Source organism: Anoplolepis gracilipes, chromosome 11, assembly GCF_047496725.1.
Source record: "Anoplolepis gracilipes chromosome 11, ASM4749672v1, whole genome shotgun sequence".
Classification (NCBI taxonomy): Eukaryota; Metazoa; Arthropoda; class Insecta; order Hymenoptera; family Formicidae; genus Anoplolepis; species Anoplolepis gracilipes.
Window position 1 is genome coordinate 4,720,540 of NC_132980.1, and position 26,123 is coordinate 4,746,662.

Consider the following 26,123-nt stretch of genomic DNA (forward strand, 5'->3'; position numbering starts at 1 on the left):
CGACATGTTCAACAGTACTTCTTCTCTCTAGTTTGTAAGTTAGGAGGAAAGCACTGTATATTAATTAATTCATATATAAAAGTATTATTTTATATAACGGAGTAAAGACAGGTAGTCGTTGTGATAGGAACCACATTTCGCGAGAACACTCGGCGCTGTGAGAAGACCGCAATATACAATGATATTGATAATATTATTGTACGCTCAATTGATATTTTTATTAAATTACTCAATTTTAATTTTAATTATAGATATTCGGCTCGTTTACGCTTTGTTATCGTACACTTACTATCTTTAATGTTCTATTTGGAGCCTTATTATTAATTTATTGAAAAATAAATACTTTACCATACTTCATGTAAAATTATGTCAAGTTAAATTATGAAATATCTCGTAAACTATTGAATTTTTGGCTAACATACCGTTATAAAATTTTACGCCAAATATTTCGTAATACACAACAGTACAAATTATATTTTGCTCTTGAACATTGTTATTTGTACGTTTTCTGCTTATATACAAGCCATGATCTTTGCGTGACGTCAAGCTGACAATCTATACTTCTTACGGAATGTGTACATATTTCTTACTTAACCATTCAAGATAACAAAATTGCTTATGTCGTAAACTTATAAATATCGGATGATAGCAACCAAATCTGTTAGTGTTCTCGATACAGTTCAAGCAGAGATACACGATGGAATATTTGAGCTTTGATCTGTCGACTAAGTCGCTTACTTTAAAAAAGCGAGATATTCTTCCTAAACCAGCAGCAAATGAAGTACGAATCAAAGTCGCGTATTCCGGAATCTGTGGGACGGATCTTCACATTATGGAAGTATGAAAGTTGTTATAAATATACATAATTTATTTTATTATCACAATTGTAAAATGTAAAAAATTTGTATTGTGATTTTAAAGATATATTGTATCATTGACGCAGTAAAATTTCACATAAATGTAACATTATTATATATATATATATATATATATATATATATATATATATATATATATATATATTATATTTCTATTTTGTGCATAGAGAATATACACATTATTAACATAAAAGAGAGAGTATGTTGCATTACTGTACTTTATAAGATATAATAAGACTTTTATCATTTAAAAGTCAATATTTGTGAGTTTTATGCAAACATAAAGATAAGAAAATGATAAAGAGTACGGTAAAGATTTTATTATTATTGCTTCTTTGGTGTATCATCTTACGAAGCATAAAATCTCCACAGGATATTTTGATTTTATCGAAATGATCCAAATTAAAAAATCATCCGTAGGATTACTTTCCAGACAACACACCATGCAGTCCAAGATATCCGGAGGACATCCTGAAGACATCTTTGGGACAATAGAATGTCCTTGGTATATGCCTTCTGAATGTCTTTGGCTGTGCGTGCTGTCTTACAATTATGTTTTTTTTGTAATAGTTTAGAATATTCAGTATAACGTAAAATCTCCGTAGGGCATCTTGATTTGACTGAAATAATTCAAACAATACATAGTTTTTATCGTATTTTTGTCTGAAACATTTTGTCGAAAAACATATTTTTTTCAGATAAATAGACATTTAAAATAAGTTTATAAGTCCAATCTTTTCCTCTGGATAAGTTTAAGGAAAAAAACATTTAAAAACATCCAGTGGATATTGCTGGGATTTAATGTTGTTATTCCAGAGATATCTATTTTTTTATTTTTTATGGATATGAAAGCGGATATTCAGACATTCTCAGTATATCCTACAATTTTATACACATCTCCTTTGGATATCTAAAAATTTTTTAAATATGTATATCCAACGGATGTACTAATAAGGATCTTTTGCTATGTGGGATGATATGAGCAGTGTTGCGCTTAGATAATTTAAACTATTCTAGATATAGATAAGATAAAATATATGCGTCTGTATCTGAGATAAGATAAAGATAATCTTAATTTAAATATATCTAGATAAAAGATAAATTAGTTGAGTATTTTATCTAGATACTTTTAAGATAATATTCAAAATTACAATTTATATAAAAATAATACACTTCAGAAAACTATAAAAAATATAAGCATATATTTCAGTTTAATACATTAAAGGTTTAGAGTTAAATTATAAATTTAATTTTGTTTTCCTACAGTTTTATACACATATCTTCAGGATTGGGAAGTAATGCGTTATTTGTAACGTCGTTACCATTACAGTTATTTTTTTTGGTAACGGTAACTGTAACGGTAACGGCGTTATAAATTTTGTTTGTAACGAAAAAAGTAACTTTGTTATATACATTTTTCGATAACGAGTAACGAAATTAACAGTTATTTTTATCGTTACTTTCCAGACAGCACATGTCCTTAAAAGATGCTTAAAAGACAATTTAAAGACGTCTTATTGCCTTTTAAATATCTTTAAGATGATACAATTTCTAATTAAAGATGATCTTTTGGCCTTTCTGTGTTGTCTGAGATTTTTTTCGAATATACTTGAATGTACTTGAATATGTTATACTTTTTTCGAATATAATTTTCAAATAAAGAAACATATATATTTTTCGTTTTATGCATATGCGCGCATTTTATATAATACATGTAACATATACGGGAACGTGGGGTAGAACGGCCAACATAAAAAAATATCCTCTATAAGAAGAAATACAAGTTAATTATAAAATAATAGTTTAAATAGACGACATTATTGATTTAGTAAAAGCTTAGATTTTCGTGATATGCTTTTCATGCGGGATATAATGGACTACCTCCAAAACTTGTTTATTTCATTAACATTGATGTCTAAAACCTCTTAAAAGTTGTATATTATAATATGATATATAGAACATAAGAATATAGATTTGTATTTTTAAATGATAACTATAAAATTAATAAATAAAAACAATTCTCTTGTTACAATAAATATTCTTCTCTTTAAAACATGGAAAAATATCCTTTAATGTAATAATTTTTGGTATTAATTTTAAAAGACAGTATCTATGTATACTCTCTTTCTTTCTCTAGTATAAAAATAAAAAATACAACATTTCATGGGCTAATATTTCATTAAGCCTCAAAACGTATTTATTTACTTTTGATCATATAAAAAATTATAATTAATCAATATTTACATAGACACAGTATTAAATTAATAAGAAAAGATTATTTTAAAACATAAATGTATTTACGGTAATAAAAAATAGAATTTTATCATTGTTTACCTTATGTAAATATATCGAAGAATTACAACTCAGTCGCGGAGAGCACAGCAAGTGCATGAAATAATTTATAACAACTTTCAACTAAAAATATTGCGACCACTGATACAACACGCAGAAAGAGACACCTAATAGCAATAATTGCTACATATTTCATGACATGGTAGCATCTCTGTAAAAAGATATCGACTTTGCACGATTGTACCCCGCGATGCCGTTCTACCCCACGTTCCCCTACTATAAATACATGTACACATATGTGTGAAATGGAATTTAGAGATTGATAAAAGTATTGAAATGCTGTATCACGTAGAAACTACTGGAATCTCTTTCTAGTATCTTTCTACTTCGTAAAAAAAAAAAAACATTTAAGTAGACAGATAATTAGTCATGCTTAGTAAAAAATTCGATATTATGAACATTATCGTATCGTGTTAGAATTTTAAAATAAAAAAATTGAAGAGACGTGAAGAAAGCGATTTTGATCATATTTACAAATCTATTGAAAGTAAACTAAAAATAAGAAAATTATTTTATTTACATTTATAGAATCTAAAAGTCTTTAAGAAAGTATTAAAAAAATTTTTATGTAAAGTTTGTATTGTATACAAAAAAAGTAACGGAAATCATAACGATTCGTTACTTTTTGAATAACAGTAACGAGTTACTTTTTAAAATAACTTTCCCAACTCTGCATATCTTTGGACATTTAAAAATTTTTTAAATACATCCGACTGATGTACTTAGGATCTTTTGCTATGTGGGATGATACATGTCTGGTATGAGTGCGGATATACATACTTCAAAATATTAATGTGTAACACTTTCTTTCAGGGTTGCTTTCCGTGTAAAGAGAATGAGCCTTTAACACTTGGGCACGAGTTTGTAGGTACGATCGATGAGCTTGGATCGGAAGTGACTACATTTAAGGTCGGCCAACGGGTCGCCGTCGATCCTAACAGTGGATGCAACAAATGCGATCACTGTCACAACGCAAACTATCATTTCTGTGAAATTGGCGGTATAAATAATACGATAGGCATTTTTAGAGATGGAGGATGGGCTACACACGCGATTGTTCCGGAAACTCAAGTACAGTGATATATAGGTGTATCTCACACAAAAAACCAAATGTTTTATAATAATAGATTGTTTAACCAATCTTTGAATCGATTTTCATTTAATAAAAATATTAAAGAGAAAAAAACGAAGGATATCTACTCTGAAAAAAAACATGAAACATTTGGAAAGTAAATTTAATGTGTTTAAAATATATTATAAATATATGTACATATATATGTCTTTATCTCTGTTTATATGTACAATCTTAATAACGAATAAGTAGGAAATATTCTTGATTGTAATTTGTAGTTTAAAAAAAAATGAAAATGTTATACAAGTGAAAAATATTTAGCTAACGAAAAAATTGTTCAGTATTTCTCAGTACATTTACAAATCTATCACTTGAAATTTAAGAAGCTCTGTGTTTCTTTTTTCGTGTGAGTAAGAAATATTAGAAAACGCATAGCGTTTTAAAATAAAAAAATTTATTTTAGAAATTATTGTATTAAAAAGACTAAAGTATTGTCTTTACCCAAAATTTTGAACAAAAATACCTGGAATAAGAGCAGGATATTTTTAGTAAATTTTTTTACAAGATTTGAATAGATATTCTGAGTAATCGGAAGGATAAAGTAATAAAGAATAGCAAGTCAAAGAGTAAAAATACAGTGGCTTGAGTATAAATAATGACTTTTCCCTACTATACAATGTGATTTTTTTCCACTAAGAAAAAATCGAATCCAAATTGGTAGAAAAGTTTATCATTGTCGAAAATTTGTCACGAAGATAATCAATTTCTTTTTAGACATTTTGTATAACGTCTCACCACATGGTGATATATTACATATATATAATTCGCGTCTATTGTATGTATATCTGGATCTATTGTTTGTAGGTTTATTTGATCCCGGATGAAATTGAAATGTATCACGCGGTGCTAAGTGAACCGATGTCATGTCTTGCTCACGGCTGGGATAAGCTTAATCCCGTAAATGTAGGAAACAAAGTTCTCGTAATAGGCGCTGGTATCATAGGTTTACTATGGTCCTGTCTACTTCACTTACGCGGTCATAGAAAGACCGTCACTATCAGTGAACCGCAACAGAAACGGAGGGAATTCGCCGCTCGTCTTGGTAATTATAAAAATATATTGAAAAATATGTTGAAGCATTATTTGGAAATATATTGAAGCATTATTTTATACAACATTTTGTGTATCAACGTGAGAAATTTTTGAAAGAGTTCTAATAGAGATGTATTTTTGCGTGTACATACAGGTCTAGATTATCAAGTTAAAAATCCAAACGATTTAAAAGAAGAGTTTGATATAGCTGTGGACTGTAGCGGCTCTGCTCCAGCGATGGAAGCGGCCATTTCCTTACTGGGTCGCGGTGGTCGTCTGTGTGTATTCGGTGTCGCCAATCCGAAAGCGAAGATGTCAATTGAACCGTTTCAAGTAAATTTATCACATAGCTATAAGAACTATATTGAGAGTTTCATAACATAGGGGCGTATATTCCCAATTTAAAAAAATGAAATATTAAGGCATATAAAAAAGCTCTATATACATATATGTCTTTATTTTATAACAAAGCTACTAATTGCCCTACTTATTATAGAAATAAATACAGAAATATTTAGAGATTCTTCAAATGCGTGTAATACGATTTTGGATTTACCTCCCTATGTTATGAAACTATCCATAAATTCTTATTAAAAATGATTCTATTTTTAATTAATTATTCTGTATTTAATTTTCTGTATGTTTTGCAGATTTATAAGAAAGAGTTGACCATCATCGGCGTAATTATAAATCCTTATTCTTTTCTTAAAGGATTAGCTTTGTTGCGGCCAATGTCTGAGAAATATCTTGATTACAACAAATTAGGAATAAAGGTATATTCTTTATCCCAATATAAAGAAGCTCTGGATGCGTTGAAGGAGGGAGAGATAAGCAAGGCTGTTTTCAAATTGTAAAATGGGATCTTTATATGTTGGAATGGATAAAAATAAAAGATATTATTTTTAGAAGGTTTTATTACTCATTTTTTGTATACAAATTGGGCTGAATATTTAATTATATTTTGAATGATAAAATGCAATATCATAGTATACACAAATGAGTATCTGTATAAAACATAATTATTAATATTAAAGCTATAATATATTTGACAGTACATGTAGTGTGTTACAATGTATACATATATATATATATATATACTATAGTATTTATATATATATATATATATATATATATATATATATATATAAATACTATAGTTATTACAAATATTACGAGTATCATGGCGTCAAGATTCAAATGCAAAATATGATATTAACAAGTGTAAAATCGTATAAATTTGTTAAGGGTATATAAAAACTTGATGAGATTCTCTTTTTTTTATTGAGATTTTATCCTCCTATTTTCACTTATCAGGGATTATATATTATATATTATATGATACGCCTTGTTAAAAAAGATTTGGTTAACTTAATTATAACTGTGCAGAATAAGTCAAGAAATATGTACTTGATAAAACACATTAAATGTTACTTATATATATGTATATATAAGTAACATACATGAATACAAATAAAATGTTGCCTAAACTATACACATTTATAATTTTATTTGTAATATGAATTATACTTTATCACGAACAAGGCACTAACATCAACATTGTTTTCTTTGTTCATGATGTTTCACACTCAAACGCCCCTTTATATTAACAAGATAGCTGCATAATTTTACTATCAGGTTTTCCCTATATAATATTAACAAATCCGTATTGTCGACTTGTAACTACCGATAGCTATCTATAAGATAATAAGGTAATATTATGTTTCTTTATAACGTCATTATTCGTCACTTTTTTCTGTCGTCAGTAACGAGACCAAAAGATGTTTGTCGTACCATCTGCACGCGGCGTTATATAATATTATGTTTCATCATGAGTGTATATTGAAATGCTATAATTTATATCTTGCTAATATTTTTTTTGGCTATTATTGATGTATTTATGAAGTATGAAAGTTATTTTCTAATAATTAAAATGTTAACAAGTAGCAAATCAGCATAATAAATGGATAAAAATCATTTTACATTTAGTATCATACACCTTCTTCTATTCTACTAATCTAATCTCGATTTTGTTTAATATCATTCTAATAAAGTTAAAACTTCGATGTGTAAAAATTGAGCAGCATAATTACAAAAAAATATAAAAAGATAAGCTCATAAAAATTTAAAAAAATGTATATATAATATAGATTGATATGAAAATTTCAGTAAAAATTATACAACATATCGATATGTATATACATAAAAATTGATTCTAAAAATGGAAATTTTCTAAAAAATTGTAGTGCGTCTTTAAGATATGGAAATAATGATATATTAAATTTTTGTTAACAATTGCACTCTAGCGATAGAAATGCCACAATCTCATGACGTTTGCATTGTTTTTATCGATGATATAATATATATAAATCGCTTCGTTCATAAATAATTATAAAAATAATCGCGTGATAAAATAGACCTGGTCAGTTTGTAAAACTTTAATTCTGAGGCCTTTTATAGCTTAGGTTTTGGTCTTATAGCATTATTGTGATAACAATAATACTAATGATTGTATAGAGCCATTTTAAGAAATCGCACCTGTTTGCTGCTGCCCATTGAAGGCCTGGATAGTTAATATTTGGCATGGAAATTTCTGTAAATAACACATATATACAAACATATATAAATATAATATAATAAATTAATATAATATAATAAATTAATAAATTAATATAACCAGAAATTAATTAAGAATAAAATAAAATAATTATTTCCAACTTTCATTATTTCAAAAAAAAATATAGAAAAATGACTTACCTCATTATAGTAATTAATAAAACTAGAACTATCAAATGGCTCGAAGCAACTGGAATTACGCCAGTTCCATAATGAGCTTGACCACAAGCTGGTGGGCAAACAGGAATAATGGTTTCTGCGTAAACAAACAACGGAACAAATCTAACATGCTGTCTACTAAAATAACTCTATCGCAAATGGCTAAGAAACAAAATTAATAAAAATGACGACAAAAAAGACAAATTTTAAAAGTAAAAAAAAATATATATGTATATAAAATAAAATGCACATTTATACATATATATATATATATGCATAATGCACATATTAAATTTGAGACCACAATGATTTCATTTTCATGCACAAGTCAATATATTGACAACTCTGGATCTAATATAATTAAATATATATATATAATTAAATACATATATATATATATATATATATATATATATATATATATATGTACACACACACACACACACACAAGGTGGCCCATTTTAATCAATTCAGTTGAATATTTTGAAAACTAAGATCAATAAAGAAAAATGTTTAAGACAAAAGTTCTATAGTTTTAAGGGAGACATAAAAAGGCAATGGTATGACCTTGGATAGTCTTTTGAAGGTGACATAAAGCTCATCTTCACTTTGCTTAAATGGAAGATGATTTCTATTTTTCATTGTATACTCGTGTAGTTTATGTTGAGAGCCTTCCAAAACACTATAATAAAGTATTTTTTAATTAAGTTTATTCTTTTCGAGTTATGAGGCTTGAAAGTTACAACATTTTGATAAAATACAAAATATCTTTTAAAATACTCAGTTTTAGATAATGTTATCTTAACACTTACATAGAATAATGGGACAAAAAAAATGTGTAGCTACTTGTTACAAATTTATATTTTTTTCTTTAAGACAAATATGCATTTTCTTTACACCAACTCTCTGCACCAATTGATTCATCTCATTATTCTGTGTTTAAATATTAAGATAGATTATCGAAAACTGCATGTTTTATAAGATATTTTGTATTTTATGTCAAAATATTGTAACTTTCAAGCTTCATAACTCGAAAAGTACTTAAAAAAAAAAAAAAAAAACTATTATAGTGTTTTGAAAAGCTCTCGACGTAAGCTACAAGAATATACAATAAAAAATATGAGGTTCCATTTAAGAAGAATGTGACCTTCATGTAACCTTCAAAAGATTATCCAAGATCATATCATTGCCATCTTCTTATGTCTCCCTTAAAACCATACAATTTTTCTCTGAAATATTTTTCTCTACTCATCTCAGTTTTCAAAATATTTAGCTGGATTGATTAAAATGGGCCATCCTGTATATAAAATATATATATTTAATTATATTGTTATATATATAATATATATAACAATTAAATATGTGTATATATATATAAATATATATATATAAATTATCTACAGGTAACGTACAATATAAAGAAATCTAGAAAATTGCTTTTTCTTTTTAGATTTTCTTACCAAAAAGCTCAACTTTTGTTTCAGCACTGCCCAATTTATTGGCCGCCCGACATATGTATTCTCCATATTGCCGTTTTTCTATAGTAATAACTCGAATCGTTGTATCAGTATACTCGTCTGCTGTTGCGAAATGCGATATACTGTAATGCTGATTATTCGACAATTGTACGTCATCTTTGACCCAGGTAATAGCTGGTGGAGGATACGCCTCTACGTGACACTCCAAATCCATATCATACTGCAAAGCTTGTCCCAGTCGTGGCCTCGGAGCTGTTATTACCGGCGCGAATTCAACCTCCACATTGATATTACGTCTAGCACCACGTCCAACGCTATTTTCAGCAACGCAGTAGTACGTTCCACGATCCTCTTTTCGTATAGTAGATATTTTCAATGTATTGCCGCTGTAATATATTTAAAGTTTACACATAGCTTGTGAAGTTATTAATAAAATATAATTTTCATTAATTATCCCATACCGATAAATTGATCCTCCAGTAGGCAAAATGGCATTATTCTCCCTGCGCCATGTTATTCTTGGCGATGGATAGCCACTGGCATAGCATTCCAACATAATAGATTGTCCCTCGCTAACTACTAGAGATTGAGTCGAGTTGTCGCTAATTATCGGTGGTCTACGAACTTGCAATTCCACTTCCGCATTTATAAGATTGTTCACAGATATTTGTATTCTACATTGATAGAATCCAGCATCTGTTTCTTGTATATCCTTAATCTGAAATATCAAGTATATATAATTTAATGCCATTAATGTTTGAATATATAAATATATATTGAGACAAGAATATTTCAATTGAGTCTTACTTGCAAGACATAAGTGGTAGATGCTGTGTCATGTTTAATGGAAAATCTGCTATCCCGAATTATCAATGCGGTGCCAGTAGAAAGTGCCACTTGCTCGTGCACGCTGTCTCTGTTGACTTTTATCCACAAAACAGGATAATCCTGCGCGTACTGAATGGAACAATGTAATTCCACAGTCTCTCCAATATCCTTAATTTGTTCCTGTGATATGTAAGATATTGTTGGAGTACGTTGAGCCACAACTGAAAAGCGACAAATTGCAATTCACACATCTGAATTGACAACTTAAGCTGCATTATCGTGAACTGTATCATTATTCTGGGAAAAAGGAGAATTTTTCCATTTCGAGTACAGGATGAAAGGCGTGATATACAGGGTGTTAAAAAAAAAAAATTTTTTTAACATGCTTATGAAACACCTTGTATATCGCTCAATACAAGTTACGTATACAAAAGTGTTTACCTGTTTGCAAGAATGCGCATGTCAAAGCTAAAACGACAACACGCATCGTGGTGACACACCCAATACGATACTAGAGTTCTTCGAAAAGATCGTCTTTAGCTTCTGTCTGCGACGCGATTGTTGCTGTGTTTGTTTCTGAACATAGGATTCCTCCTTGCAATTTAACGAAGCGCGAATCAAGTTTTATTCATTCGAGATGATTTTATTCGGCGATACAAATCAACTATTCGATGCGACGTGATCGGCAAAAAGGAAGAGTAACACATCCGAAATGGTCCAAAGCGTCCACGGGCGGGACAGGTGACTGTTGTCTGATGACGAGCGTTGTAAATATGGCGTACGATGTACGATGCCTACATCTCTAGTCAAGTGTGAGATGAAAATCTCATTTCGTCGTAGATCTCTTATTTCGCCACGATTATCACTCCGGTTAAATCAATTGAAAATTAGTATTTGCAATTGTAAAATTAAAATTGATTAGTGTAACGTTCTGCGAATGGTCCCGATAAATTGTTAACATGATTCGATTGCTTTTGCGATTGATTTGAATATTCGAATGCTCGAATGATCGAATTTCAAAGCTAATAAGATTATTAATTATTGTGAAAAAAAGTTTCTCAACGTGTTTAATATGTTTAATTTGTTCTTTCAAGAAAACTCTTTAATATTTTATATATAATTAAATAAAATATTGCAAAACATATAATATAATATAATAATTGTAATAATTGATTAATTTTTTATATAATTCACATTTACTTTTCTTATATAATTTTTCATATAATTACATTTAATTTTACTTTTTTTCTTATTTTAAAATATATAATATTCTTTCATTATATTATACACATAATATATATCATTAAAAATATTCAATAAAGGTTTTTTTAAACTTCAAATATTTCAAAAATAGTATAAAAAACAAGTTAAATCAAAGTAAAATATTTATATATTTGATTATTAATATATACAAATAAAAACGGACTAATAATAACTAAACATAGGAAGCAAGATGCGTAAATAAATGTCTTTAAAAGAAATTTATTAATTAATTGTTATACAATAAGTTTATTAAATAGCAGGAATTCACGCTCTCTTTGTGTTTATAAACCTAATTCTTCTCATTAACTGATTTACAGGATTATACCCGATAAAAAATTTTTATATATAATCAGACAAAAATGGCCGTATCTAATTATACAAATTTATATACGAAATTTGTCCATTTTATATATAATTATATATAATTATATTTAATTCTGCATAACTATACATAAGAAATTTTTTATCGGTATTCAATCAATCAATATCAACGTCATAATCTTTACAAAGATCGAATTAAAAAAAAGACTAGTTAAAATAGTCAAAGCAGCTCCTTAAAGAGTACTCTTTAATTAAAATATTAATATTTATTTATTAAGTGATTTTTTTATTACCACCTTGAACGGGTCAAAATCATTTTTGGAAATTTTTTAAAAGACGTAACAAAATAAATACAAAAATTAAAAATGAGGCATTTATTAAATAACTCTTTAAGGTAAAAAAAAAATATTTAAAAAAATTTTAAATAAAATTGCGCTAAAGCCAAGACTGGAAGCCGTTTTTGACCGACGCTCTCCGCGGTATTCAGTCTCAGGCTACAATATTGGATTTAAAAAAATAAAACATTTTTATTATCTAGCTACTAAAAATCGAAGAAATACATATATTTTAAAAATATTTGAAAACATTTATTTTTGTAGAATTGGTAAATACTTGGAAAAAATTTCATTTTACTTCTTAAAAATTTTGTGCAAAAGTGTTAATTGCAAGAAAAATTTTTAATATATCGCAAAATCCGTATATATTTCTTTAAGTTATACATATATAAAAGAAGATTTCCTAAAAGTTTCAAGTGAATCGGTTAAAAATTGTAGGAGTTATGCTGAACGTCGATTTCAGAAAAGCCATTTTGAGAAAAATGCATTCAAAGAGACAAACATATTTGGTCTCATTACTGATAAACGACAGAAGAAGCAAGGAATAATGTCGTTAGGTTATAAAGAATATAATATTACCTTATTATATATCTTATAGATAGTTATTGGCAGTTACAAGTCGACAATACGGATCTGTCAATATTATATAGGTGAAACCTAATAGTAAAATTATATCCAGCTATCCTGTTAATAAAAGAACGTTTGTGTGTGAAACATCATAAAAAAAGAAAATAATGTTGATGTTAGTACCTTGTTCGTGATAAAGTGTAATTCATCTTCTTTTTCTTCGCAGTCATATCTTCATGTCTGAAGAGTCGTGACATCATGACTATGTATACTGTTTGGTTGATTGTCTCCAATGTTGTCTATTCTCCGTTGCCCTTACATTCATCTGTAGCGATTTCCCCATGATCTCTTTGATTTGGTCTATCCATCTCTAGCCGAGGGTCTGCCCTGTGGTCTTTTGCCCTCGACTTTCCCCTGGACGATCAGTCTCTCTAAATTGTCATTTTCTCGTCGGGTAATATGCCCAAAGAACTGCAAAATGCGCCGACGACAGACAGTGGATAATCGATCCTTAATTTCTAACTCGTTTAGTATCGAGACGTTGGTCCTATGATCAGTGCAGAGAATGCGGAGCATTCCAGCACCACATTTCAAAAGCATCTATTTGGCGTCTGTCAGCCGTCTTTATAGTCCAGGATTCGGAGCCGTATGAAAATATGGAGAAGACCAGCGCACTCACTAGGGTCTTCTTAGTGTTTCTTGATATATGTTTGTCTATCCATATTTTGAGCAGGTTCGACATAGCTGTTCTTGCCAGTGTTATCCGCCTGCTAATCTCTGGTTCGGATCTTCCTCTGTTTGTTATTAGAGATTCTAGATATATAAATTCTTCTACGGTTTCCACTCTGCTTGGTTAGGTTTCTTAGCTGCAAGGTGTCGCTTCTGTTTATGACCATCAGCTTGATCTTGTCGAGATTGATCTCGAGACCCAAGGCTTGGCTCTCGTTGGTTACTCGCTCGAGGAGAATCGTCATTTCGTCTTCGTCTCTCGCTACCAAGGTAGTATCGTCTGCATATCTGAGGTTGTTTATCTTCTTTCCATTGATCGATACGCCACCTTCAAAGTTCTCTAAGGCTTTTCTCATTATATACTCTCCATAGACGTTAAACAGCCTTGGGGATAGGATGCATCCTTGACGTACTCCTTTCTGCACTTTAAACGCTCCTGAGCTTTTTTTGTCAAGGGAGATAATAGCCTCGTTTTCTTGATACAGGTTCCTGATGAGGGTCACGAGGTGATGTGGGACCCCCATTTCCCTTAGCACCGTCCATAGACTGCTCCACCTCACACAGTCAAAAGTTTTCTTGTAATCTATGAAGCATAGAAGCGTAGGTGTATTAAACTCTCTTGCTTTCTCAATTAACTGTTGGATATTAAATATTTGATCTCTGGTTCCCCTTCCTTTGACAAAACCTGCCTGTTTGGGTGGGATTTGGCAGTCCAAGTATCTCCGCAGCCTTTGGTCTAGTATTCTTAGAAGGATCTTGCTTGTGTGCGATATCAAAGATATCGTTCGATAATTCTGACATTTCCTCGTGGAACCTTTTTTATGGATTGGGATGAAAGCAGATTTGGTCCAATCTTTGGGCCAGTATCCACTGTGCCAAATTTTATTGCATATATTTTGCAATATTTCAGTTCCGTCTCCCAGTTCTTTTATGAGCTCGACTGTGACTCCGTCTACTCCCAGAGACTTATTAAGCTTCAGATGTCTTATAGCTTCAGTAATTTCAGACAGAAGAATGTTGGGTTCTTTTTTATATTGCAGTTCATCCTCTAATTGCTCGCTTGTTTTGTCTGTTTCCTCGCTATACAGCTCTTCGCAATATTGTTTCCACCGTTTGAGAACCTCCTGATCTTCCCGTAAGATTTTCCTATCCTTGTCTTCAATGATCATTGTCTTTGGTTTAAATTTTCGTGTTAGCTCTCTTACCTTTTATATAGGTCTATATCGCTGGTATGATTCCTCTATTTCTCTGCATACTTCTTTGATATGGTTGTTTTTGTCTTGTCCACATTGCCTTTGTATCTTTTTACTCAATTTTCTGTATACGTTACTGTCCTTTTCTGTCAATAATCCCTTGTTCTTTATTTTCTTTCGTTCCTTTATTGTATCGAGAGTCCTCTGCGTGATCCAATGTTTGTTTGGTTGGATTGTTAAGGTGTCGTCCTGTTGTAGTCGTTCTGCAGCCTCCTTGATGATGTCTTTTAAAGCCTCCCATTCTTTATTTGGGTCTTTGTTGCTCGTGATCCTTGCTTTTCCATCCATCAGCTTGTTTTGTATTTCTTCTCTAAATTTTTCCCTCATGGGTTCTGGAATGTTGATCGCTTTTTTCTGTAGGTGCTTGATTTTTTTAAAGCGAATTTTAAACTGCATTACTAATAGCTGATGATCCGAGCCGCAGTCAGCTCGCGGGTAAGTCCTGCAGTTCCGGATGGACGATTTACATCGCGATCTGACCATGATGTAATCAATCTGGTTTCTGTATCTGTTTCCTGGTGATTTCCAAGTGTATAAGCGTCTGTTATGAAATTGAAATATCGTGTTGGCAATGGTGAGACTTTGTTCTTGGCAAAACTGGAGCATCCGATCTCCTCGTTTGTTCTTTATACCTAAGCCGAATGGGCCGATTATCTGTTTTAGATGATCTTTAATCGTTGTCGTTTGGCCGACTTTTGCATTCATATCCCCCAGTATAATGAGTATTTCCTGTTTTGGGAGTACATTTATAGTCCTGCTCAATTGATCGAAGAAGGCTTCCACTGTTTCTTCACTCGATTTCGCAGTTGGGGCATATACCTGTATGACGTTGATATTGATAGGACGTGCCCTGATCTTTACCGTTATTATGTGGTCATTTACAGTCCTATATCCCAGAACTGCTTTGGCGGTTGGCCCAGTAAGTATAAAGGCTACTCCATTACGACTCTCTGTATCGTTGCCTGAGAAGTATACAGTGTTCCCTGCTTTGGTTTTGAAGTAACCGTTTCCTGTCCGGTGTGTCTCCAATATACCCAGCACATCCAGCCCTGCTGCCTTAGCCTCCTGCTCAACAGTATGTAGTTTTCCGGTCTGGAAGAGTCCCCGAGTGTTCCAGGTGCCTATTCGTGTTCCGTTACGTGTATTTATTGCTTTTTGCATGGCGTCGTCCAAGGCCGCCTTCCCCGGAGATCCGATTAGGAGGCTATTTATACCTCCGGAATATTTTGCATTGGACAAAGCCATGATGTTTTCTTGGGAATATAATGAAGGTGGTTTCTCGTTGCCATCCTTCATGATTGGGAATGGGAAAGGAATTATGATGTAGGATAGGAGCAGGATTAAGACATAATACTCCTCGATAGGAGCTGGGGAGTACCAAGTGCATCGCGTGGGCAGGGTTGCCAAGCCCTGTGGCAGATTTGTTCTCAATCTGATCTCTTCACCTAACCTGGGACGGGCGAGAAGTATCTGCCCGCTACCCATAAGTAATTCATATTACAAGTAAAATTATAAATGTGTACAGTTTAGGCAAGATTTTATTTATATTTATGTATGTTCAATACATATATATAAATAACATTTAATGTGTTTTATCAAGCACATATTTCTTGATTTGCTTTGTACAGTTATAACTAAGTTAACCAAATCTTTTTTAACAAGGCGTATCGTATAATATATAATCCCTGGTGAGGGAAAATAGGAAGATAAAATCTCAATAAAAAAAAAAGAGAATCTCATCAAATTTTTATATACCCTTAATAAATTTATACAATTTTACATTTGTTAATATAATATTTTGCATTTGAATCTTGACGCCACAATACTCATAATATCTGTAATAACTATATAGTATTCATATATATATATATATACATTATAACACATTATATGTAGTATCAAATATATAATATCTATAATACTAATAATTATGTTTTATATACAGATACTCATTTGTGTATACTACAATATTGCATTTTATCATTCAAAATATAATGCATTTAAATATTCAGTTAAATTTGTATACAAAAAATAAGTTATAAAATCTTATAAAAATATTATCTCTTATTTTTTTCTACTCCAACATAAAAATCCCATTTCATAATTTGAAAACGGCTTTACTTATCTGTCCCTTCTTCAACGCTTCCAGAGCTTCTTCATATTGAGACAAGGAATATACCTTAATTCCTAACTTATTGTAATCGAGATATTTTTCAGATAATGATTGCAACAAAGCTAATCCTTTAAGAAAAGAAAAAGGATTTACAAACGCGCCTATGATGGTTAGCTCTTTCTTATAAATCTGTAAACAATATAGAATAATTAAATAATTAATTAACAATAATTTTTAATAAGAATATATGGAAAGCTTCATAAACATAGTGACGTAAATCCAAAATCGTATTACACGCATTTGAGGAATGTCTAAATATTTCTGTATTTATTTCTATAATTAGTAGAGCAATTAGCAGCTTTGTTATAAAATAAAGACATTTGTATAAGGCTTTTTTATATGCTTTAATATTTCATTTTTTTAATTGGGAATATACGCCCCTATGTTATGAAATTTTCAATATAGTTCTTATAGCTATGTGATAAATTTACTTGAAATGGTTCAATTGACATCTTCGCTTTCGGATTAGCGACACCGAATACACACAGACGACCACCGCGACCTAGTAAGGAAATGGCCGTTTCCATCGCTGGAGCAGAGCCGCTGCAGTCCACGACTATATCAAACTCTTCTTTTAAATCGTTTGGATTTTTAACTTGATAATCTAGACCTGTATGTACGCGCAAAAATACATATCTATTAGAACCCTTTCAAAAATTTCTCACGTTGATACACAAAATGTTGTATAAAATAATGCTTCAATATATTTTCAAATAATGTTTCCACATATTTTTCAAAATTGTTTTATATTACCAAGATGGGCGGCAATTTCTCTCCGTTTCTGTTGCGGTTCAATGATAGTGACGGTCTTTCTAAGACCATCTAAATGAAGTAGACAGGACCATAGTAAACCTATGATACCGGCGGCTATTACGAGAACTTTGTTTCCTACATTTACGGGATTAAGCTTATCCCAGCCGTGAGCAAGACACGACATCGGTTCACTTAGCACCGCGTGATACATTTCAATTTCATCCGGGATCAAATAAACCTACAAACAATAGATCCAGATATACATACAATAGACGCGAATTATATATATGTAATATATCACCATGTGGTGAGACGTTATACAAAATGTCTAAAATGAAATTGATTATCTTCATGATAAATCTTAGACATTGACAACTTTTTTATTAATTTGGAATCAATTTTGTCTTAGTAGAAAACGAACATATTGTATAATAGAGAAAAGTCATTATTTATATTCAAACCACTGTATTTTTTACTCTTTGACTCCTTATTCTTTCGATTACTGGGGGAATGTTTACTCAAATTTTAAAAATAATTTACTGATTTTGAAGTATTTTGTTCAAAATTATAGGTAAGGATAAAATTTAAAGATTTTTTAATACATTTTCTGAAATAAATTTTTTATATGACATGCTTTTTCTAATATTTCTCATACAAAGAAAAGCATAGAGCTTCTTAACTTTTAAATGCTGGATTTGTAAACGTACTGAAAAAACTGAATAATTCTTTTATCAGCTAACATTTTTCATTTCATGTTTTCATTTTTTTAACTACAAATTACAATAATATTTACTGCATATTTGGTTAAAACTGAACATATAAACAGAGAAAGATATATATATTTATGATGTATTTTAACCGTATTAAATTTACTTGGTTACCAGACTGTATACTTACAGTATGAGAATAAAATTATCCAAGAAAATTTTTTCAAATATTCTACAAGTCTCAATAAAATTCCATGACAGTTTTTCGATTTTTACAAAAAAAGAAATCCTTGAAAATTCCATGTTTTTCATGTTTTACCAGGAAGTAGATATTCTATTCTTTTTTCTTGATATTTTTTATTAAATAAAAATCGATTTTAAGGATTAGCTAAACAATCTATTATTATAAAACATTTGAGATTTTGGGGGACACCTCGTATATATTACTATACCTGAGTTTCCGGGATAATCACGTGTGTGGCCCATCCTCCATCTTTGAAAGTGCCTATCCCATTTATACTGATATTATTACAAAAATGATAATTCGCGTTATGACAGTGATCACATTTATTGCATCCGATGTTAGGATCGACGGCGACCCGTTGGCCGACCTGAAATATAGTCACTTCCGATCCAAGCTCATCAATCGTACCTACAAACTCGTGCCCAAGTGTTAAAGGCTCATTCTCTTTACACGGAAAGCAACCCTGAAAGAAAGTGTTACACATTAATATTTTGAAGTATGTATATCCGCACTCATACCAGACATGTATCATCCCACATAGCAAAAGATCCTAAGTACATCAGTCGGATGTATTAAAAAATTTTTAAATGTCCAAAGATATGCAGAGTTGGGAAAGTTATTTTAAAAAGTAACTCGTTACTGTTATTCAAAAAGTAACGAATCGTTATGATTTCCGTTACTTTTTTTGTATACAATACAAACTTTACATAAAAATTTTTTTAATACTTTCTTAAAGACTTTTAGATTCTATAAATGTAAATAAAATAATTTTCTTATTTTTAGTTTACTTTCAATAGATTTGTAAATATGATCAAAATCGCTTTCTTCACGTCTCTTCAATTTTTTTATTTTAAAATTCTAACACGATACGATAATGTTCATAATATCGAATTTTTTACTAAGCATGACTAATTATCTGTCTACTTAAATGTTTTTTTTTTTTACGAAGTAGAAAGATACTAGAAAGAGATTCCAGTAGTTTCTACGTGATACAGCATTTCAATACTTTTATCAATCTCTAAATTCCATTTCACACATATGTGTACATGTATCTATAGTAGGGGAACGTGGGGTAGAACGGCATCGCGGGGTACAATCGTGCAAAGTCGATATCTTTTTACAGAGATGCTACCATGTCATGAAATATGTAGCAATTATTGCTATTAGGTGTCTCTTTCTGCGTGTTGTATCAGTGGTCGCAATATTTTTAGTTGAAAGTTGTTATAAATTATTTCATGCACTTGCTGTGCTCTCCGCGACTGAGTTGTAATTCTTCGATATATTTACATAAGGTAAACAATGATAAAATTCTATTTTTTATTACCGTAAATACATTTATGTTTTAAAATAATCTTTTCTTATTAATTTCATACTGTGTCTATGTAAATATTGATTAATTAATTTTTTATATGATCAAAAGTAAATAAATACGTTTTGAGACTTAATGAAATATTAGCCCATGAAATGTTGTATTTTTTATTTTTATACTAGAGAAAGAAAGAGAGTATACATAGATACTGTCTTTTAAAATTAATACCAAAAATTATTACATTAAAGGATATTTTTCCATGTTTTAAAGAGAAGAATATTTATTGTAACAAGAGAATTGTTTTTATTTATTAATTTTATAGTTATCATTAGAAATACAAATCTATATTCTTATGTTCTATATATCATATTATAATATACAACTTTTAAGAAGTTTTAGACATCAATGTTAATGAAATAAACAAGTTTTGGAGGTAGTCCATTATATCCCGCATGAAAAGCATATCACGAAAATCTAAGCTTTTACTAAATCAATAATGTCGTCTATTTAAACTATTATTTTATAATAAACTTGTATTTCTTCTTATAGTGGATATTTTTTTATGTTGGCCGTTCTACCCCACGTTCCCGTATATGTTACATATATTATATAAAATGCGCGCATATGCATAAAACGAAAAATATATATGTTTCTTTATTTGAAAATTATATTCGAAAAAAGTATAACATATTCAAGTACATTCAAGTATATTCGAAAAAAATCTCAGACAACATAGAAAGGCCAAAAGATCATCTTTAATTAGAAATTGTATCATCTTAAAGATATTTAAAAGGCAATAAGACGTCTTTAAATTATCTTTTAAGCATCTTTTAAGGACATGTGCTGTCTGGAAAGTAACGATAAAAATAACTGTTAATTTCGTTACTCGTTATCGAAAAATGTATATAACAAAGTTACTTTTTTCGTTACAAACAAAATTTATAACGCCGTTACCGTTACAGTTACCGTTACCAAAAAAAATAACTGTAATGGTAACGACGTTACAAATAACGCATTACTTCCCAATCCTGAAGATATGTGTATAAAACTGTAGGAAAACAAAATTAAATTTATAATTTAACTCTAAACCTTTAATGTATTAAACTGAAATATATGCTTATATTTTTTATAGTTTTCTGAAGTGTATTATTTTTATATAAATTGTAATTTTGAATATTATCTTAAAAGTATCTAGATAAAACACTCAACTAATTTATCTTTTATCTAGATATATTTAAATTAAGATTATCTTTATCTTATCTCAGATACAGACGCATATATTTTATCTTATCTATAGATTTATCTAGATTAGTTTAAATTATCTAAGCGCAACACTGCTCATATCATCCCACATAGGAAAAGATCCTTATTAGTACATTCGTCGGATGTACATATTTAAAAAATTTTTAGATATCCAAAGGAGATGTGTATAAAACTGTAGGATATACTGAGGATGTCTGAATGTCCGCTTTCATGATATATTCATAAAAGATTAAAAAATGAAATGTCCCTGGGATAACAACATTAAATCCCAGCAATATCCACTGGATGTTTTTAAATGTCTTTTTTTTTAAGCTGATCCAGAGGAAAACATTGAACCTACAATCCCATTTTAAATGTCTATTTATTTGTAAAGAAATACGTTTTTCGAAAAAATGTTTCAGACAAAAATACGATAAAAAGTATGTATGGTTTGAATTATTTCAATCAAATCAAGATGTCCTACGGAGATCTTATGCTATATTGAATATTAACGAAAATAGCACGCACATTCAAAAGATATCCAGAGGACACATCTCAAGGACATCCTATCTTCGTGATGTTTTCCGGATATCTTGGACATGGCGTGTTGTTTGGGAAGTAATTCTACGGATGATTTTTTAATTTGGATTATTTCGATAAAATCAGGATTCCTGTGGAGAGTTTATGCTTTGTAGGATGATACACAAAAGAAGCAATAATAATAATAAAATCTTTGCCGTATTCTTATCTTTATGTTTTTACATAAAATTCTCAAATACTGACTTTTAAACAATAAAAAGTCTTATGTCTTATAAAGTACAAAAATGTAAAATATTCTCTTTTTTATATTATTAATTTGTATATTCTCTATACACAAAAAATGTAATATATGTATGTATAATAATGATATTACATTTATGTGAAATTTTGCTGCGTTAATGATACAATATGTTTGGAACCACATTACAAATTTTTTATATTTTTTACAATTTTGATAATAAAAAAAGTTATGTATATTTCTAACAACTTTTATATCTCCATAATGTGAAGATCCGTCCCACAGATTCCGGAATACGCGACTTTGATTCGTACTTCATTTGCTATCGGTTTAGGAAGAATATTTCGGTTTTTTAAAGCAAGCGACTTAGTCGACAGATTAAAGCTCAAATATTCCATATTAATATAATATTCGTGTATCTTTGAACTGCATCGAGTACACTAACTGAGTCAGTTGCTATCTGATATTTATAACTCTATGACATAAACGTATATGTTATCTCGAGAAATATACATACACACATGCACACGTACACAAGAAATATAGATATACACAAGCATTCTGTTCGAGGTACAGTGTCAGCTTAATGTTACGCAAAGGTCGTGAGTTATGCATAAGCAAAAAATAACAATGTTTAAAAGCAAAATGTAATTTGTACTCAAATGTAAGTCTGGATAAAAAGGCCTTAAATACTTTAAAAATCCTAGTTTTTTTTTCCTTCTCTTCCTTTTTTACTACTTTCATATATTGTTTGCCTTTAATGACTATATTATTTTATTATTGACTTTCTACCTATACACGTAAATAGTTTAATTTTTAAGAGTTACAGAACTTTAGTAACTTCTTGAACTATGAATTTCTTATCTTTATAACTTTTAACTTTTAATTATTTAATTTTGTTACAAGTTTAATCTTTTTAGTATAAATACTAAAAAGTTTTAAAAAATTTTAAAAACTATCGATAGCATGTTAAAGCTGAAACTTAAAACTTTAAAATGATTTTTTAATTTTTCGTCTGCAATGATTTTTCGCGTATCAATGACATTTCTGAAAAATATAGGTTTAGTTTCAAAGTTATGTAAACTCGGTCAAAAAAATCGTAGAAAAGTTTAAAAAAAAGCATTTTGTAGACAAACTGTTGTAGTTTATGGAACTTGATTTAATTTTTTTGAAGTAAATTTTTTTTACTGTGTTGCAAAATGTCAAAAATACATAATTTTAAGAAACAAAGCAATGTGTTCGTTTTTAAATTACAAAACAAAGAAAGTACACAAAATTTTTAATAATTCACAAAGATAATGCATATTAAAGTTGTTATTGATAATTTAAAAAATTTTTACCTTTTTTGTTCCGTACTTAAAAAAACAATACTCTTTGTTTAACAAGAAGCGTTAGTAAATTAATATACCTTTTTAAATTATGGTATAATTAAATATCAATTTTTACAAATCGTATATAGAAGTTTTAACTTTATTGCATGGAGAAAATTTTATATTAAAAATTATTATGGTATGTAGTAACTATGGACCATTAGGGATCACTCTAAGTTAAAGTGATATGTAAAACTGTAAAAATTGCGTAGATTGATGTAATTTTATATAGCACTTTACTTTAGAATGATTCCTAATGGGCCACATTTACTACATACCACAGTAATTTTTAATATAAAATTTTCTCCGGAATGGAATTATGTTAAACAAAATTGAAAGCAGATTAAAACAGAAGTAGCAGAGTAGAACAGAAGAACGTGTATGATAATAAATGTAAAATGATTTTTATCCATCTATTGTATTATGCTGATTTGTTAGCATTATAATTATTAGAAAATAACTTTCATACTCATGAATAAAGAGATAAATAATAACCAAAAAATGTTAGCAAGATATAAATTATAGCATTCCAATACACATTTATGATGATACGTAATATTATGTAACAGCGCGTGTAATCGATATGGCAAACATCTTTTGGTCTCATTACTGATAAACGACGGAAAAAAGTGAAGATTAATGATGTTATAGAAAAACATAACATTACCTAATCTTATAGATAGTTATCGGTAGTTGCAAATCGACAATATGGATTTGTTAATACTACATAGGAAAAATCTGATAGCAAAATTATATCCAGCTATATCGTATTAATAAAAAGGGGTTTGTGTGTGAAATATCATGAACAAAGAAAACAATGTTGATGTTAGTACCGTATTCGTGATAATGTGTAATTCATATTACAAGTAAAATTATAAATGTGTATAATTTAGGCAAGATTTTATTTGTATTCATGTATGTTACTTATATATACATATATACAGGGTGTCCCATTTTAATTCCTCCAGTCGAATATCTCGAAAAATATGGAAAATTCGACAAAATGTTTCAGACAAAAGTTGTACGATTTCTAGGGGGACATAAGATGGTGCCATTAGTTTAACCTTAAAGAGTTACATGAAGGTCACGTGAAGGTCATTTTGAATTTCTTAAATGGAACACTATATATTTTTGCAAATTCGTAGCTTATCGTGAGAGTTTTCCAAAACACTATGATAAAATGTTTTTTCATTAAACACTTTTCGAGTAATAAGGCTTCAAAGTTGCAATATTTTGACATAAAATCCAAGATATCTCGTAAAATATTCATTTTTCGATTATCTTATCCCAATACTTTTATGCACAAAATAACGAGACAAATCAATTGGTCATTAAAACACATAATTATAATATATAATCGATTGCTCTTTAAATTTATAAAACTAATACAACAAAAAGGCTTGAAGAAGCTTAATTACAGGTTGATAATAATGACGTTAATTTTTCTAATGATAGGTTGTAATTTAATCAAATATAATACCTATTAAACTTATCGAAGTAATACAAATCATTAACTTCGACAAATAATGACAATGTAACATAACCATTATAACATAAGTAAATATAAATAGAAACACATAATATGAAAAAATACAAATAAGACTAAAAAATACAAATAAATATGTATAACGGCGGACGTTTCGACCCGATTATTCAGGTTTTCCTCAGCGCAACAATTACTTTAAAATTGTAAATGGCTATGTTAAGAAAGCGGACATTAAAATTAGATTAAAAGTTTAATATAATCCATTAAAAAAAAGAATCAAAATAAACGCAAACCGGCGGAGATGTAAAGCATATATAAAAATTTACAACATTTCGAAAACAGTAAATTGGCTATCTCTAGTTTGATTGTTAGGAGGACAAGTCTGTCTCTTATGGCTGTCATATTTTTAAAAAATTATAATATCTGAAAGCAAAAATCTAAGAATCACAATCATAATTCTGAATAAATTACTACTATTATTAAATTCAAGTCTCAAGCATCATGAATGTGTGAACGTTATAACAAAAATGATTAAACAACAGTTGAATATGTCAATTAAAAAGTAAATTCTGAAAGTCGTTAATATTAATAAAACTGTAAAGATTAGAATCCGCTTACAGACATTGTGAGTCGGCCGGAATCCTAGCGTAATGTCGGTGGCAAACGAATTCCTTATTTTTATGTTAGTATGATATCGTGTCGAGAGCACAAACAGTAATGCTCGTCCTATGTTTCATCCTTCATATATATATAAAATTCAATTGGTTAAGATTTTGTCAATAATATTTTTGTACATGTCAGATTTTCTGTGTCAGTTTGCAAATTCAAACTGTTCTCTTATTTTTTAATATGTATCATTTCAGAAATTAGGCGCTTGTTATAATATGATTCAGAGTCAAGAATAATAACATCGTTTCATTTGAAGTCATGATTATTATTAAGCCTGTGGTCTGTGATAACAGATTTAACGGATGTGGTTTTATTAACATGTTTACGATGTTCAGAAATTCTGGTCTTTAATCTTCTCCTTGTTTGACCCACATAAGATGCATTACAGTCATTACATTCGATTTTATAGACGACGTTGGTGCAGTCGAATTTAGGGATGGTATCTTTGTGAG

At 29.6% G+C, this 26,123-nt stretch overlaps 4 protein-coding genes across 5 annotated transcripts; 1 reads left to right on the forward strand and 3 right to left on the reverse strand.

The window, feature by feature from the left end:
- The first annotated feature begins 655 nt into the window (after positions 1–655).
- On the forward strand, positions 656–7,985 carry LOC140670880 (sorbitol dehydrogenase). Its single transcript, XM_072901697.1, has 5 exons — positions 656–838; positions 4,044–4,301; positions 5,167–5,404; positions 5,549–5,727; positions 6,045–7,985. Exons 1-5 carry the CDS (start codon positions 698–700, stop codon positions 6,246–6,248), a joined length of 1,020 nt encoding a protein of 339 aa, XP_072757798.1. The 5' UTR covers positions 656–697; the 3' UTR covers positions 6,249–7,985.
- Lac (septate junction protein lachesin) lies at positions 7,847–11,245 on the reverse strand. 2 transcript variants are annotated; one of them, XM_072901695.1, is made up of 6 exons: positions 10,914–11,244; positions 10,452–10,693; positions 10,106–10,362; positions 9,627–10,030; positions 8,149–8,263; positions 7,847–7,984 (listed from the first exon to the last, which is right to left on the reverse strand). In XM_072901695.1, exons 1-6 carry the CDS (start codon positions 10,957–10,959, stop codon positions 7,963–7,965), a joined length of 1,086 nt encoding a protein of 361 aa, XP_072757796.1. In that variant the 5' UTR covers positions 10,960–11,244; the 3' UTR covers positions 7,847–7,962. The 2 variants fall into 2 exon arrangements, with proteins under 2 accessions (XP_072757796.1, XP_072757797.1); XM_072901696.1 differs by lacking the exon at positions 8,149–8,263 and having other exon boundaries at positions 7,866–7,984; positions 10,914–11,245.
- Positions 11,246–14,895: 3,650 nt separating this feature from the next.
- Positions 14,896–16,425, reverse strand: LOC140670844 (uncharacterized). The gene has a single exon (XM_072901629.1). It carries the CDS (start codon positions 16,423–16,425, stop codon positions 14,896–14,898), a length of 1,530 nt encoding a protein of 509 aa, XP_072757730.1.
- A 270-nt stretch (positions 16,426–16,695) lies between these two features.
- LOC140671095 (sorbitol dehydrogenase-like) lies at positions 16,696–25,641 on the reverse strand. The gene is made up of 5 exons (XM_072902155.1): positions 25,621–25,641; positions 19,026–19,280; positions 17,867–18,104; positions 17,545–17,723; positions 16,696–17,242 (listed from the first exon to the last, which is right to left on the reverse strand). Exons 1-5 carry the CDS (start codon positions 25,624–25,626, stop codon positions 17,039–17,041), a joined length of 882 nt encoding a protein of 293 aa, XP_072758256.1. The 5' UTR covers positions 25,627–25,641; the 3' UTR covers positions 16,696–17,038.
- Between the last annotated feature and the right edge of the window lie 482 nt (positions 25,642–26,123).